Source organism: Calypte anna, chromosome 5A (assembly GCF_003957555.1).
Source record: "Calypte anna isolate BGI_N300 chromosome 5A, bCalAnn1_v1.p, whole genome shotgun sequence".
Taxonomy (NCBI): domain Eukaryota; kingdom Metazoa; phylum Chordata; class Aves; order Apodiformes; family Trochilidae; genus Calypte; species Calypte anna.
The window spans coordinates 41,071,055-41,087,058 of NC_044251.1; the positions used below are offsets into that span (position 1 = coordinate 41,071,055).

The 16,004-nt window shown below is 53.3% G+C and overlaps 1 protein-coding gene across 3 annotated transcripts in view; it reads left to right on the forward strand.

The window, feature by feature from the left end:
• The window catches only part of TXNDC16 (thioredoxin domain containing 16), a 50,762-nt gene extending 46,867 nt beyond the window's left edge, over positions 1–3,895 (forward strand). For 2 of the 3 annotated variants that reach the window (XM_030452577.1, XM_030452576.1), the window contains 2 exons: positions 540–730; positions 2,501–3,895. In XM_030452577.1, the coding sequence (XP_030308437.1) occupies positions 540–730; positions 2,501–2,784 (475 nt within the window). In that variant the 3' untranslated portion in view covers positions 2,785–3,895. The remainder of the gene's footprint in view (positions 1–539; positions 731–2,500) is intronic. The other variant, XM_030452578.1, reaches the window with a different exon arrangement.
• Positions 3,896–16,004: the final 12,109 nt, after the last annotated feature.

The window sequence follows — 16,004 nt, forward strand, 5'->3', positions numbered from 1 at the left end:
ATCTCCATGGGATTGCTGTCCCTCTGTCCCAGTGTCCCCTGCCTCTCTCAGTGTCACTTGGGGAAGTTCCTACCCAGCTCCTCAGGCTGTGGGGAAGCACTCAGCACCTCTCCAGGGGTTGGATCTCCTGAACACATCTGATCAGCTTCTGCCTTTCCATCCCCTGCAGATTGGCTGCAGCCAGGGGGTGGTGGCAGCAGCTGGGCTGGAGGGAGCTGGTGGCTCTTCTGCAAACAGGATCTGCAGGACCTGTCCTGCTCCTGTCTCACCTTTTCTTTAAAATTGATGGTGGGGAACATTTCATAACCTCCTCCAGAGTTTTCCCCTCCTCAAGGATTTCTTTCCACATCTAATCCCTTGACCGTTCCCTCACCACCACGGCTCACTTAAAGAAATGAGGTTATAAAAATTGGGTGGTGAGCTTCTCCAGGTGTCCTCTAGGCAAGCCTGGATGTGGTGTGAGGGTTTGGATACTTTCTCAGTCCTTTTGTGCTGCCAAACCACCAAGGAATAAATGGAATTTCCTCTTCTCCCTTCAGGAAGAAGACTCCAGTGGGACGCGGGGTCCTGAAGGTCTACTTTGGCACCGTGCCTTCTCTGCCCCTTCTTGTCTGGGTCAACCTTCATGCTGGGGGTCAGGTATTCAGGTTCCCATCAGAGCAGTCCCTGACTGAAATGAACATCTTGTCTTGGGTGGAGAAGGTAAAAGCAGGACTGGAGATTCCCAGCAGTAAGTGGACAGACAGTGGTAACGTTCCTAAGCTGGCACTCGGAGCTCCGGGCTGTTTATGGGAAGATGCTACATGCCATAAATTGTTTGCCCTGGAATTTAATGATGGAAAAAGTAGCTGTGCTTGTTAAGAGTTGGAGAAGTACAAATAGTCCAGGCAGGAGACAGTACCCACACTCACAAGTTGTTGCTTTGGGGCTGTTTAATGTTCAAAAACCAAGCGTGAAGGGTTGGGAATCACCATCTCTGCCCCAAACCTGGCTCTGCTCCCCAGTTGCTGTGAAACAGAGTTTCTGAAACACAGCTTGCTAATAATAATAATAAAAAAATCTCCTGTCTCCTGGTTGTCAGCATAAAAAAATTGCTGCTCTTTAGGTGCCTACCAATGTTGGGGTTTTTTTGGATGGGAGAGGATAAGGAAGCTGGAGCTTTGCTGTGGTCTTTAGGATATAAAGGGTTGGTTGGTACCATGAAGCTTCTCACTGGGTTGGGCTTTGATCAGCCCAGTGAAGCTTTGGAGGAAGGTTACAGAATTGTTCCCTGAATGCCACAGAGATCTTGGGAATTCATAGAATCATGGAATGGTTTGTGTTGGGAGGGACCTTAAAGATCATCTGGTTTCAACCCCCCTGTATGGGCAGGGACACCTCCCATTAGATCAGAATTTCTGGCTGCCAGCCTGCTCCAGGGTTCAGAGAGGCCATGAGGTGACTCTACTTCACCTTTGACAGTTTTCAAATGAGCATTTCAAAGCCAACATTTCCAGAAACAGGGTGGAGAGGATGTGGAGGCACCATTTCTGACCCAGTAATCACTGGGAGAACCCCATGAGCCAACCATCCCCCCACACACACCTCTTCCCATCCCACTGCTATTGGAGGTCTCTAGGTGGGGACCTCAGGAATCACAGAATCTTAGGGCTTGGAAGGGACCTTGAAAGATCATCCAGTCCCAGCCCCCTGCCAGAGCAGGATCACCTAATGCAGGTCACCCAGAACAGCCTGGAGAACAACCCAGTTCAGGCAGGAGAAGAGGAGGCTCAGGGGAGACCTCATCACTCTCTCCAACTCCCTGAAAGGAGGTTGGAGCCAGGGGGGGGTTGGTCTCTTTTCCCAGGCAACTCTCAGCAAGACAAGAGGGCAGGGTCTCAAGTTGTGCCAGGGGAGGTTTAGGTTGGAGATGAGAAAGAATTTCTTTCTGGAGAGGGTGCTCAGGCATTGGAATGGGCTGCCCAGGGAAGTAGTGGATTCTCCGTGTCTGGAGATCTTTCCAAAGAGCCTGGATGTGGCACTGAGTGCCATGGGCTGGGAACTGCAGTGGGAGTGGATCAAGGGTTGGACTTGATGATCTCTGAGGTCCCTTCCAACCCAGCCAATTCTATGATTCTGTGATCCAGGTGGGGGCTGGATGTCCTTCCAGAGAAGGAGATTCCATGTCCTCACTGCCAGCCTCCTCCAGTATTCCCCCATCCTCACAGTGCAAAAGCTTTTCCTTCTGTTTCTGCAGAACCTCCTACCTCCAGCTTGCACCCATTGCCCCTTGTCCCATCACTGGACACCCCTGAGAAGAGTCTGGAGGGTGTGATGATGGCTGAGCAGCTCCCTGCCTGGCCAAGGGCTGGGCCACCACCACAACCTCCTCCTTCTTTAATTCTGCATTCCCTGGGAAGGCAAAAAAAGAGCCATAATTCCACTGAAAGGGAAATGACCAGGGAATGGGGCTGCATAATAAAGAATAATTTATTAACCTGGGGCTGTGTTTGCTTCTCAGGGACCTTGTCAGAGGAAGACTGGAAACCACCTCTCCCTGCTTACGACTTCCTCCAGATGATGGAGATGACCATGCCTGAACTCTCCCTCCGTGTGTCCCAGCACCCCAAGGAGATGCCAGCTCAGCACCCACCCCAAAGCCCAGGAGGGGACACTGCCATCCAGGAGAAACCATTCCAGGACATCAAGGCAGAGAAAGTGGGATCTCCTGGGAGGGACCTGCGGGGCACAGCCCCGAGGCTGGCAGCAAGGGAGAAGCAGGGGAAGAGACACAGTGAGCTGTGAGAGCTGGGGGCTGAAAGATGCAGGACAGTGCCCCAAAAAAACCCTCTTCCCCAGCCCTCAGTGAAGCCTTTGCACCAAAAAGAGGAGTGCTTTCAGCTCAGAATTACTGAGGAAAGGATTCAAAGAGGCCCAAAGGCTCAGCCTGAGCTCCCTGCTGCCATGTGTGGGGTGTTCTGCAGTGGTTGTTGTTTCTGGTGTCAGAAATGTGTCCCTACACCCCACAACTTGTCCTTCCTGGCTGCTCTTGGGGTTGCATTTCACAGCAAGATCTGCAAGGAGGATGCTGCAAGGGAGCTCAGCTCCCCCTGAACTGAGCTGGGGGAGAGACAGTGACCTCAAACAGTCTCTGGAAACAGTGGAGTCAGCACAGCCCTGCTCTGTAGTTTCTGTGTGTCTCATCCAGATACTTTGGTTGCCCCTGAGCAGGAAGGGGTGAGTGATTTCAGGATAAAAAGCACATTTCTTGCTGCAGGTGCTTGCATCACTGCTCTCACACTGTGCATGCCCCCCAGCTCCAGGGCTGCTTGGACTGACACCCACCTCTGTTTACACCTGACTTGTGAATTGAATTTGTGAGCATCTGCATTTTTTTTTGGGAGGGTGGGGGGGTTTATTCCAAAAGCTCAGCTCATCACAACAGCCCCTGAAGAGCTGGGCTAAAAATCTGCCAGCAAATCCCCAGGGCAGGCAGGTTGGGAGATGGCTTTGCTCAGTGTTGACATTTTCTTGGTCCCAAGCCCAGGGGTTTATTTGTAGCCTCAATTTTTCTTGCCTCTTGGTGACAGCAGTGAGGTTGGTGCCTTCTGAGCTGGGAGAGAGGGCTGCAAAGAGATGAGGAAATGAGGGGAGGGAGATGAAGGGCAGGGCAAGGATGGGGATGGAGCCTTTTGGGGTAGGGTGGAGTTGCTTCACCTATCTCTAGGTAGGGAGATGCAGGACCTGGAGAAGTGGCTGTCCAGCTTCTGCCCATCTCCTGGGGACAACAAAAGTCTGACATTCCTTGCTGGAGGACCTCAGCCTGCCAGCCAGCATGGGATGTGGGTTCTGTGTGTATAGGGGGAGCTTGGGAATCTCAACCATTCCAGGATGATCTTCCCACCATCTTCATTAAACATCTAACATCTAATTAAACATTAGAGCCTGGATGTGGCACTGAGTGCCATGGGCTGGGAACTGCAGTGGGAGTGGATCAAGGGTTGGACTTGATGATCTCTGAGGTCCCTTCCAACCGAGTCGATTCTAGGATTCTATGATCTGCTCCCTTCCACAGAACTGGAAGGGTCAGATCCTCCTCCTTATGGCTCTGGATTTATTGGGGAAAAATTGATGGTGAGGAGCTGCTGTGAGCATTGTAAAGTCTCTATTTCTCAGCCTGCAAGCAGCCCATCTGGTTTGGGAGTATTTTGAAATGCCCAGAAATAGACCATTAATCCTGGGCTCTCCTTGAAGCCTTTAATTGAAACAGGCCATTTTGGGCCTTAATGACAGGCTTTGAGCCAAAAAGTGTGCATTTCATGTACTAAACTGTCACATGCAGATGGGAGCCTGCCAGGCAGCCCTGTGATCCCCAGGGAAGGGAGAGAACAGATCCCAAATTCCTCTGCTGGAGGTCTTCAGGCTGCTGGGCTCCACAAGCTGGACATCATGTGTTTCCCAGCAGAAAATCAAGGAATCCTCATGGTTGGAAAAGCCCTTTATCCCATCCAGCCATCAGTCCTACACCACCTTAACCACTAAATCATCTCCCAGAGTGCCACCTCTTCCCTGTTTTCTGAACACCCCAAGGGATGGCAACTCCACCACCTCCCTGGGCAACCTGTTCCAATGTTTCACCACTCTTTCAGTGAAGAAATTTTCCCTAATATTTAACCCAAACCTCCCCTGGTGCAACTTGGACCCATTTGATGTGTCCCTGAGGATGCCACAGCTGCTGTTAGGGCATCACTGTCCTGGTTCAGTGCAGGTGAGGTGTGAAATCTGGGCTCATTGTTGATGGTTTCAATAAATCCTAACTCAAGTGCAATCACTCTGCATCTGCCTTAGGGTGGTGGCCCAGGATGGGGTAGCTGGGATGGATTCATTCCTCCAGGAATACTCTGCAGCTGAAGGAGCCACGGAATGTCAGGTGGGAAGGGCCCCCAAGGCCCATCTGCTCCAACCCTTCTCATCTTCTTGCTTCTCTGAGATGTCTCAGCACCCCCTGGAGCTGAGACTTCCAACTTTCCAGAGTGTGGGAATACTCCTCTTACCCTGGGAGACCATTCAGCAGGTTTGAGCAGCATTCCCACATCCCTGCTCATCCCCCCATCCTTTTTCCCCATCGCACAGCAGAGGATGGGGACAACACTTTGTCACTAGAGGTCAGTGCCACATCTCGGTTCCCTCTCCCACAGATCCCTCCCTCTCCCAGTGCTGCTCACTGGAGGTTGGAACATTGCCACCAAAAGCCAGGGAGGGAAATATCCCATCCCTGGAAACATTCCAGGTCAGCTTGGACAGGATTCCCTGGTTGGAGATGTCCCTGCTCACTGCAAGGGGTTTAGACTTTAAAGGTCCATCCCAACCCCAACCATTTTGTGCTCCTAAGGTTAGGAATGGGGGTCCTGAAGTGGGGACCTGAAGGGACACTGGTGGCCAAGGGGATGTTTGCTCCTGGGGAGAGCTGGGGACCCCTTGCTCCTGCCCCACATCACCAGCAGGATCCAGCAACTTGGATATGGCTTGAGGTGCCAGGAGCCCCCAGCCCATCCCACCAGCACATCCTAGAGATGCCAGAGCAGGGACCTGGGCAAAAGACAGCCTTGTCCCTGTCCCCCCACTGCTGGCATCATGGGTGGGCAGCTGTGTTTGCTGGAGCTGCTGAGTGGGGATGGAGCTTTGGGTGCTGGATCACATCAGGGTTGAGGCTTTCAGTTGGTTTTAGGTTGTTTTTTTGTTTTTTTTTTTAATGTAAAATGAGTTGGCTGCTTCTTTGTGGAGCACCAGCAGGCGTGTAGGAAACCAAGTGAGGCAGAGATGGAGCAGGACATGGATGGGCACGGAGAAAAAGGGATTTGGGGGACAGTTTGTGGTCTGAGTCCCCCAGGACTGCAGGAACCACGGGTGTTTGTCCCAAAAATGAATAGAGGGTGGGTGGAGAATGGGGTGAGAGCAGCCCTGAGGAGAAGGATTTGGGGGTGTTGGGTGAGGAGAAGCTCAACAGGAGCTGCAGCCCTGAAACCCCCCCTGTCCTGGGCTGCATCCCCAGCAGCGTGGCCACCAGGGACAGGGAGGGGATTGTCCCCCTCTGCTCTGCTCTGCTGAGACCCCCCTGCAGTGCTGGGTCCAGTTCTGGGGTCCTCGAGCCCAGAAGGAGGTGGAGGTGTTGGAGTGAGTCCAGAGGAGGCCCTGGAGCTGCTGGGAGGGCTGGAGCAGCTCTGCTCTGGAGCCAGGCTGAGAGAGTTGGGGGTGTTGAGGCTGGAGAAGAGAAGGCTGCAATGGGGAGACCTTAGAGCACCTTCCAGTGCCTGAAGGGGCTCCAGGAAAGCTGGGGAGGGACTGGGGACAAGGGCAGGGAGGGATGGGATGAGGGGCACTTCTTTTGATGGCACTTCCTTCCAGTGATTCACCAAAGGTAGATGTTTCCTTCATCTTCGTGTGCTCTGGGGGTGTTTAAATGTCAGTGGTTGGTAAAATGATGATGCACAAAAGGAAGGATGATGTGGTTTTCCTGGAGAGCAAAATAATTTCAATTATTTGCCCGAAACAACAGGAAATGCTCCCTGGGGGCATTGGGGTCTGGTTGACCTCTTGCCATCCTCCAGGAGCTCTGCAGAGCCCTTCATCATCAGATGGGAGGGAGGAAGGTTTGCAGCAGCAGCCTGGGGGAACATTTCAGGGTTCAGGCTGTGTTTTCCATGGCTAAGGAGCTTTTGGAGCAAGTGTGACATCAGGAAGCAGTCCTGGTGGTTTTCCCAGCTTTTCAGCCCTTAGCACAATGAGGATGGTGAAAGACAAATCCTGAAGGTGAGTTTCCCAAATTGGATGGGCTGGACCACTGATGGAGAAGAGGAGGCTCCATGGAGACCTCACAGTGACCTTGTCTTTGTCTGAGGGGCTACAGGAAGGCTGGAGAGGGACTGTGTGCAAGGGCCTGGAGGGATAGGATGAGGGAAAATGGGTTTAAATTACAGAAAAATAGATTTAGATTGGATGTGAGGAACAAGTTGTGTCCCATGAGGGCAGTGGCACAATGGCACAGGGTGCCCAGGGAGGGGGTTGAGGTCTCATCCCTGGAGATATTCAAGGTGAGGCTTGAGGAGGCTCTGAGCAACCTGATCTAGGTGAGGGTGTCCCTGATACTGCAGGGGGATGGACTGGGGGACCTGCAGAGGGCCCTGACAACTCCAATTATTCTCAGTCTAAGGTGAATTTCCCAAGCCAGATGCTCTCAGCCCACCCTGGACACCCCCAGCCCATCCAGGCTCTGCTCCAGCTCTGCCACAGGGATCCAGCTGCAGGATGAGGAAAGAGAAATCTGGAGCAGGAAGGAGACAGGAGAGGACATTGTCCCTGGGAGGGAGATGCTGCAAGGCAGGAGTGGGGACAGGGCAAGGACACATCTGCAGCACCAGGGATTCCTGCCAAGATGTGAAGCAGGACATGGATCTGTCAACCCTGTGTCCCATGTGGCTCTGAGTGCCTGGTGGGGACAGGGCATCCAGGCACCCCATCCCATCCATCCCATCCCATCCCATCCCATCCCATCCCATCCCATCCCATCCCATCCCATCCCTGTTCAGCCTGGTAGTGAGGTTTTTTCCACTGCCAGCTGGCAGACAGGTTCCTCCTCTGTGGCTTGGCTGTGATCCCTGCTGGGGGTGCAACCTCCCATCCATGGAGCATCCCATCCCATCCCATCCCATCCCACCCGTGGGGCACCCTCCCATCCAGGGGCTGTTGCAGGCAGTGACAGAGCTGGAGCTGTTTTCCCAGAAGCTGATCTCCTGCTGAGGTTTCCTTGGATGATGGACAACCAGAGCCCAGCCAACCCTTGAGGGTACCCAGTTGTAACCACCCTGGTCCCTGTGTCCTGTGATCCTCGTGTCCTTGGGGTTGTCCCAAGGGGACAGGAGAAGGAGCTCATGGCTCAGTGGTGCCTGGCTTGGTCATTGATGGGCAAGGGATCCACCAACCCCAAAGCCCAAACCAAGGTCCCCTTGGTGCCTGGCTGGGTGGGACAGGGCTGGTGGGTGGCTGGAGCATGGGGGGGGAGCAAGCTGGGAGGAACCTGGGGACAGACAGAGAGACAGACAGAGAGACAGAGGCAGACGAACAGACAGGCAGGTAGACAGACAGATGGACAAACAGACAGACAGAGAGACAGAGAGGCAGACAGACGGACAGATAGACAGACAGACAGACAGATAGACAGACAGACAGACAGATGGACAAACAGACAGACAGAGAGACAGACAGATGGACAGACAGGCAGAGAGACAGACAGGCAGACAGACGGACAGATAGACAGACAGATAGACAGATGGACAGACAGGCAGACAGACAACGAGGCAGACAGACAGAGAGACAGAGACAGACAGGCAAACAGGCAGACAGAGACAGACAGGCAGACAGACAGATAGACAGACAGATGGACAGGCAGACAGACAAACAGATAGATGGACAGATAGACAAACAGACAGACAAGCAGATAGACAGACAGGCAGGCAGACAGATAGACAGTCAGACAGATAGACAGACAAACAGAAAGACAGATAGACAGACAAACAGATAGATAGACAGGCAGCCAGACAAACAGACAGACAGATGAACAGACAGACAGACAGTCAGACAGACAACCAGACAGACAGACAGACAGACAGACAGACAGTCAGACAGACAGACAGACAGGCAGATGTGGGCCTGGGAAGGGGATGGAAAGGTGTTGGTGCTGTATGGGCAGAGCTGAAGGCAGTGGGGATGCTGCCCTGGGGCAGGATGGAGCTGAGGTGTGAGGTAAGGGCTGGTGGGTGGGCAGGATGGGTGCCCTCCTTCTGCAGGGTGGTTCTTCTGCCTGGCACTTCCACTGCTAAAAATGCAGCACCCAGCCCTGTGCTGCCCACAGGAGCTTAGGAAGTGGTGGTGAAGGGGCCTCCAGCCCTTCTCTTTCATGCTCAGCTCAGGGGCAGCTCTGGCTTCATCCTCCTGGAGCGAGGGGTTGGGATGGAGCCAGGATGAGCAGCTCCAACCAGCTCTACCCTGAACACCTTCTCTATTTGCACTTCCCAACAGAGGTGCTTCACCTCCAGCATCTCCTTCTGGGACTACACACACAGCTACAGCATCCTGTCCCCAAGCCAGGGGATGTGCATGTCCCCACAGGGACCTCACTCAGTTCCTGTTGCTTTGGGTGACCCTGACCCCCTGTGGGTGAAATTAAAGACCAGGCTGGAAGAAGAGCAAGCTCCATGGAATGCTGGATCCAGTTCTGAGCTCTTCAGTTCAAGAGAGACAGAGATGGACTGGAGAGAGCCCAAGGGAGAGACAGAGGATGCTGAAGGGACTTGAGCATCTCTGCTGGGGAGAAAGAGTGAGAGCCCTGGGGGTGTTCAGCCTGGAGAAGAGAAGGCTGAGAGGGGATCTCTGAAATGTCCATCAAGAGCTGAGGGGTGGGGGGCAAGAGGAAGGGGCCAATCTCTGTTCAGTGGTGCCCAGGAGTAGGACAAGGAATAATGGGGTGAAGGGAGAAGAGAGGAAGTTCCAGCTGAAGCTGAGGAGAAACTTCTCTGCTGGGAGGCTGAGGGAGCCCTGGCCCAGGCTGCCCAGAGAGGTTGTGGAGTCTCCTTCTCTGGAGCCTTTCCAACCCCCCCTGGATGTGTTCTGTGTGTCCTGCCCTGGGGGATCCTGCTGGGGCAGGGCTGGCACTGGAGCAGCTCCAGAGCTCCCTCCCAAGCCCTGATGTTCTATGATCCTGTGATCCCAGGACAATCCCTTCACAGCATCCTTCCTCTTGCCTGGGAGAGCAGCAGCTCCCAGGGCTCTGTGGGGCTGGGGAGGTGGCAGGAGAGGGGACAGGGAAGATGTCAGGGAAGGTGGCAGGGATGGAGGCAGGGAAGGTGGCAGGGAAAGTGGTGGCAGAAAAGATGGCAGGGAGGGTGGGAGGGGAGGTGACAGGAAAGGTGGCAGGGAAGGTGGTGGAAGGGAAGGTGGCAAGGAAAGTGGCAGGACAGGTGGCAGGGATGGAGGCAGAGGAGGTGACAGGAAAAGTGGTGGCAGGGAAGGTGGCAGGGATGGTGGCAGGTCCCTGGGTGCCACGTTGCTGTCCCCATTGTTCATTGTTCCCTCTTGGCTCAGCAGAGCTGTGAGAGGAGGGGAAGTGATAAGGGAGCAGAGGGCAGCTCTCAGGTCCCTGCCCTGCTGCAGACTGATTGTTTCCCCACTCACCCGACCTCTCCTTGGGTAAACTCAACACTTCACCTCCCTCTGAGTTTGCTTTGCTCTCCTGCACTCATCCAGCCCAGCACGGGGCCCTGGGAAAACAGCCCAGGACTATTAATAGCCCCTGAGGTTGCCAAATCCCTTCTGGATGTTGAAAGAGCTGCCACAACACGGTGATTCAACCCTTGGTGGTGACACTGGATCCTCACTGGGATCCTGCTGGGGAGGCTCCAAGCTTTGCTCCAGCCCTGAAGGGTGATGCTGGATTCTCCAGGGGGATGGGGAGGTGGGGAAGGGTCTTTGCTCCCTCTGCTGGGGATTTCTTGGCTGGCTTGCAACACAAATAGTTGTAACTCTCAACTTGGTGTTGTTCCTCCCTGTTGGTTGCTGCCCAAGCTCATGGGTGGCACCCACTCTGCTTATGGACCTAGAAAAAGTAAAGAAAATGGGGCTCCTTGTAAGGAGAAAGCCATGAACCAGTGGCTTCTTGGCCCCAGGGCTGAAGAAGGCTCAGAGATGAAAGCCAGGGTGTCCCTGGCTCCATGCAAGCTCAGGTCACCCCATAACAAGAGGAAAGAGCCTCAAGTTGTGCCAGGGGAGGTTTAGGTTGGAGCTGGGGAAGAATTTCTCCTTGGCAAGGGTTGTCAGGGCCTGGCCCAGGCTGCCCAGGGCAGGGCTGGAGTCCCCATCATCCCTGGAGGGGTTTCAGAGCCCTGGAGATGTGGGGATGAGGGACATGGGGCAGGGGTGGCCTTGGCACTGCTGGGTTAATGGTTGGACTTGATGAACTTAAAGGGCTTTCCCAATAATTCCATGATTCTGGGTGCCAGGGATCCCCTCCCAGGTGTTATGGGGAACACACCAGGGTTTGCTGGCTGTAGCCAAGGGGTAAGGAAACCCTCCTGCCCCAGGCTCACAGCCCAGCCCTGTTTCCCTGGGAGGCTGCAGGATGCTGGGACACTCCTTTTCCCTGGAAATCCCTGACCATCTTTCCAGCTTCCCCTTGATAGCAAGGATAAGGTATTTTTTTCTTGGACAGATCTGGTTTCCTACCCAAATCAAGATGGGAGTTTTTTTGTTCCTCCCAGCCTGGAAAATCCAGCTGGACACTGCTCTCATCACTTTTTTTCTCATTTCTTGCTAATTGTTCTTTGCTCTCCAGGTGAAGGATCTGTCTCTGTCCTGCCCCACTCTAACAACCTTCCCATTGGGCTCCCTGGGATTTTTCACCCCACAGTGACCATCAGGCTGTGATGGGATCTTGTGAAGATCCTGCAGAGCTGTGGGATGACCAGGAGATGCCAGCTGCCTCTTTGTCCACCTGTATCCAGACTGTGCCAGGCCCTGAGATGTGGCAGCCTGAGCTGCAGCATCCGTGGACACCTACGAGGACAGAGATTCCCCCTGTGAGGACAGGGGACATGGGGACAGAGATGGCTCAAAGTACTGGAGGAAACAGCACCACTCCTGCAAGACTCAATAGGTTTCACCAACTCATGGAATCCCAGACTGGTTTGGATTGGGAGGGACCTTAAAAAACATCCAATCCCTGTTCCCTGCCATGGTCAGGGACACCTCCCACCAGCCCAGGTTGCTCCAAGCCCCATCCAACCTGGGCTGAGACACTGCCAGGGATGGGGCAGCCACAGCTTCTCTGGGAAACCTGGCACAGGGGCTCAGCACCCTCACAACAAACTATTTCTTCCTCACATCTCATCTCTCTTCCATCTGGAAACCCTTCCCCCTCATCCCATCCCTCCCTGCCCTTGTCCCCAGTCCCTCCCCAGCTTTCCTGGAGCCCCTTCAGGCACTGGAAGGTGCTCTAAGGTCTCCCCATTGCAGCCTTCTCTTCTCCAGCCTCAACACCCCCAACTCTCTCAGCCTGGCTCCAGAGCAGAGCTGCTCCAGCCCTCCCAGCAGCTCCAGGGCCTCCTCTGGACTCACTCCAACACCTCCATCTCCTTCTGGGCTTGGGGACCCCAGAACTGGACCCAACACTGGGTAGGGGGGTTCTTTGGTCTCCCACTTTCCCACCCTGATGCCTGATATCATCACTCCGAGCACCTTTCTCCAGCATCCCTGGGGTTTGCTCAGAGCCCCTGAGCCAGGGCAGGGACTTTTCCTGTCCCCCCCATGGCACCAGTTTGCCAGGGTCTCCTCCTCATGGAGCTCTGGGTCAGTCTGGTCCCCACGGGACCCTGGAACAATCCTCACAGCTGGGAATGAGCATTTCCCAGCCCCAGCTGGATGAAAAAAGGACTTGGGCTGAGGAAGCAGCAGCTGCTGCTGACAAAGAATTGTTCCCTCCTGTATTTACCCACTCAGCAGGACAAACTCCACTGCTCCCTGTTAGTCTGGGGGCCAAAGCTCCAGTAGCACAAATGTCCAGGGATAAACACAGGGAAACCAAACAGCCCTGGAATGGCTTCTTGTAAACACAGTTACTTCTCTTTTTAAACTCTGTTCCAAGTGCTGTCTGCTTTGAGCTTTCCCATCTGCCCCAAGTGTCTCCTCCTGCTGCTGCCCTCTACACAGAGGTGAAACCTTGGCCCTGCTGGGGGGGAGTGGTACTGGGGATACTGGGATCCCACTGGAGCATCCCTAGTGGTGGATGGCATCTCTGGGGGCTCTATCCATCCTGGTTCTGCCAGCCACTGCTGTCACTGGATCCCAGACTGGTTTGGGTGTCATTTTGTTGTCTGGGCTGACCCTTCATAAAAAAAATCTTCTTCTTCTTCTTCTTCTTCTTCTTCTTCTTCTTCTTCTTCTTCTTCTTCTTCTTCTTCTTCTTCTTCTTCTTCTTCTTCTTCTTCTTTCTTCTTCTTCTTCTTCTTCTTCTTCTTCTTCTTCTTCTTCTTCTTCTTCTTCTTCTTCTTCTTCTTCTTCTTCTTCTCCTCTTCTTCTTCTTCTTCTTCTTCTTCTTCCTTCTTCCTCTTCCTCTTCCCTCTCCTCTTCCTCTTCCTCTTCCTCTTCCTCTTCCTCTTCCTTCTTCTTTCTTCTTTTCTTCTTCTTCTTCTTCTTCTTCTTCTTCTTCTTCTTCTTCTTATTATTATTATTATTATTATTATTATTTCCATACCAGAATGCTGCTGCTGCAGCAAGGAAGCACCAGAAGAGTTTTACATCTGGATTTCCAGCTAGAAGTCAAGAGGAATACGAAAGAAGCCACCCCTGGGGGACAACACCAGACCTCTTAAAAATGGAAAGGGTCTTCTGGAAGCACCCCCAGAAGATGTATTTTTAGCTCTGCATCCCAGTTGGGTTTGTAAAACTTCCCCTCCTTATGGTTTCATCAGTGGTAGATAAAGCTCAGAGCTCTGGCTGGGTTTTTCCCAGCTCCATCAGTTGTCCTCTTGGTTTATTTCCCCTGCAGATGGAGGTGAAGGACCCCAAGCCTAGAAGGAGATGGAGGTGTTGGAGTGAGTCCAGAGGAGGCCCTGGAGCTGCTGGGAGGGCTGGAGCAGCTCTGCTCTGGAGCCAGGCTGAGAGAGTTGGGGGTGTTGAGGCTGGAGAAGAGAAGGCTGCAATGGGGAGACCTTAGAGCACCTTCCAGTGCCTGAAGGGGCTCCAGGAAAGCTGGGGAGGGACTGGGGACAAGGGCAGGGAGGGATGGGATGAGGGGGAAGGGTTTCCAGATGGAAGAGAGATGAGATGTGAGGAAGAAATAGTTTGTTGTGAGGGTGCTGAGCCCCTGTGCCAGGTTTCCCAGAGAAGCTGTGGCTGCCCCATCCCTGGCAGTGTCTCAGCCCAGGTTGGATGGGGCTTGGAGCAACCTGGGCTGGTGGGAGGTGTCCCTGACCATGGCAGGGAACAGGGATTGGATGTTTTTAAAGGTCCCTCCCAACCCAAACCAGTCTGGGATTCCATGATCTGAGTGTCTGAATCAGGCCCTGGGGCTCTCTCACTGCTCCCAGCAGAACCATGGCCAAAACACTCAGGCTCAGCCAGGAGACCAAAACAGCCCCAGAATGACCCCTTGCTCCTTGCTGACAGCACACGGATCCAGAGAGGTTCCAAACAGTCCAGAAAAAGAATGATCTGGAGGGAAGCTCCCCTCCTTTTTCCTCTACTCACCAAAAATGCCCATTTTCCCATTCCATCACCATCACTCCCCACCCAACCCATGCTCCACTGCCAGGACCCTTCCCATTTTGCTTTCCAAATCCCCCTCATCCCTCCAGCAGCTTCCAGAAGACCCTTTCCCTTTTTAAGAGGTCTAGTGTTGTCCCTTTTCCCCCAGGGGTGGCTTCTTCCTCATTCCTCTTGATTTCCAGCTGGAAATCCAGATGTAAAAACCCTCCTGGTGCTTCCTTGCTCCAGCAGCAGCATTCTGGTATGGAAATAATAATAAAAAAAATCATGAAGGCTCAGCCCAGACAACAAAATGACACTTTGGCATCTTGTGTCTAAACCAAGGAGATGGAGATTGAGCTGGAGATGTCAAATTAATTTGGCTTCCGTAGTGGCTGCTGCTCATAAAAGCAGAGATGTGTGCAGGCTCCAGGACTCAGGATGCAGAGAGATTCCTGGCCCTTCTTTTCCTTGCAGAGCACTCATTAAGGCTCTTTCCTCATCTGGAAAGGAGGAAGAATTTCAATTAAATTCGATTTTGACCAAATAATTTCCCTGCGTCCACTTAGAATCATGGAATCAGGGATTAATTGGGGTTGTCAGGGGCCTCTGCAGGTCCCAACCCCCCTGCAGTCTCAGGGACACCCTCACCTAGATCAGGTTGCTCAGAGCCTCCTCAAGCCTCACCTTGAATATCTCCAGGGATGAGACCTCAACCCCCTCCCTGGGCACCCTGTGCCATTGTGCCACTGCCCTCAGGGGACACAACTTCCCAAGGTTTCTGTCCCTTCTTGGGGACATCCAAGAGCAACAGCAGGTCCCAGGGATGGATGCTGGGAGGTTGTCACCCAAGCCCAGCATTTCCTGATGCCAGAAACCTCCAAAACAACCCCAGCAAGAGGCAGTAATGAGTGGCCAGCAGCCAAGCTGGTGCCTGGCAGGAGCAGAACCTTGGAGCATCAGGAGCCACCAGGAGCATCCCATGTCAGGGTTGTCCCCTGTGCTGCCATGGATGGCTCTGGGTCTCCTTCCCACCCCTGTCGGATGTGACTCTCCCTTTCCAGACATTCCCAACATGATTTTTTGATTTTTTTCCCCCTTTTCTTCTGCATTCCAAGCAGCTTTTCCTTTTGGCTTTTTAGAAGAGGATTAAGCAACTCGCACCAATTCCAGCGTGAGCATCCAGGTCACAACCAGCCAGACAAATCAAACACAGGGACCCACGGCTCTTCCCAAATTTTTTTAGTCTCCTTTTCAAGCCAAGAAGCTGACACACAACGGGGTGCACAAGCCCTGACCCCAGAAAGTGCCATGTGCTTGGGTGGGGACACAATTTTTAGGAATTTTGAGGGGATGTGGCAGTGACCATTGCCACCACTCAGCGGGGTGGCAGAAAGGATGCTGAGTGCTGGGCTAAATGACTTCATGAGTTGGGTGAGAGCCTGGGGAGCACCCCTAAAAAAAAAAAAATTCCCTCCCCCCCCTTTATTCCACCCACCCACCCTCCCCAGGGTGCTGCCAGAAACCTGCAGGCAGGGCTTGAGCAATCCCAGCCCCGTGCCTGACATCTGCCCACACACACATTTTGGAGGCCAGCAAACTTCCTGTGGATCTTGGCTGCCTGACAAAAGTGACATAAATTCTGCTTTTAGGGCGGGTAGGGGTTTTTTGGGGCTTTGTATTTTTAATTTTTTTTATTTTTAATTTATTTTTTTTTTTAACTGTGTTTTGGT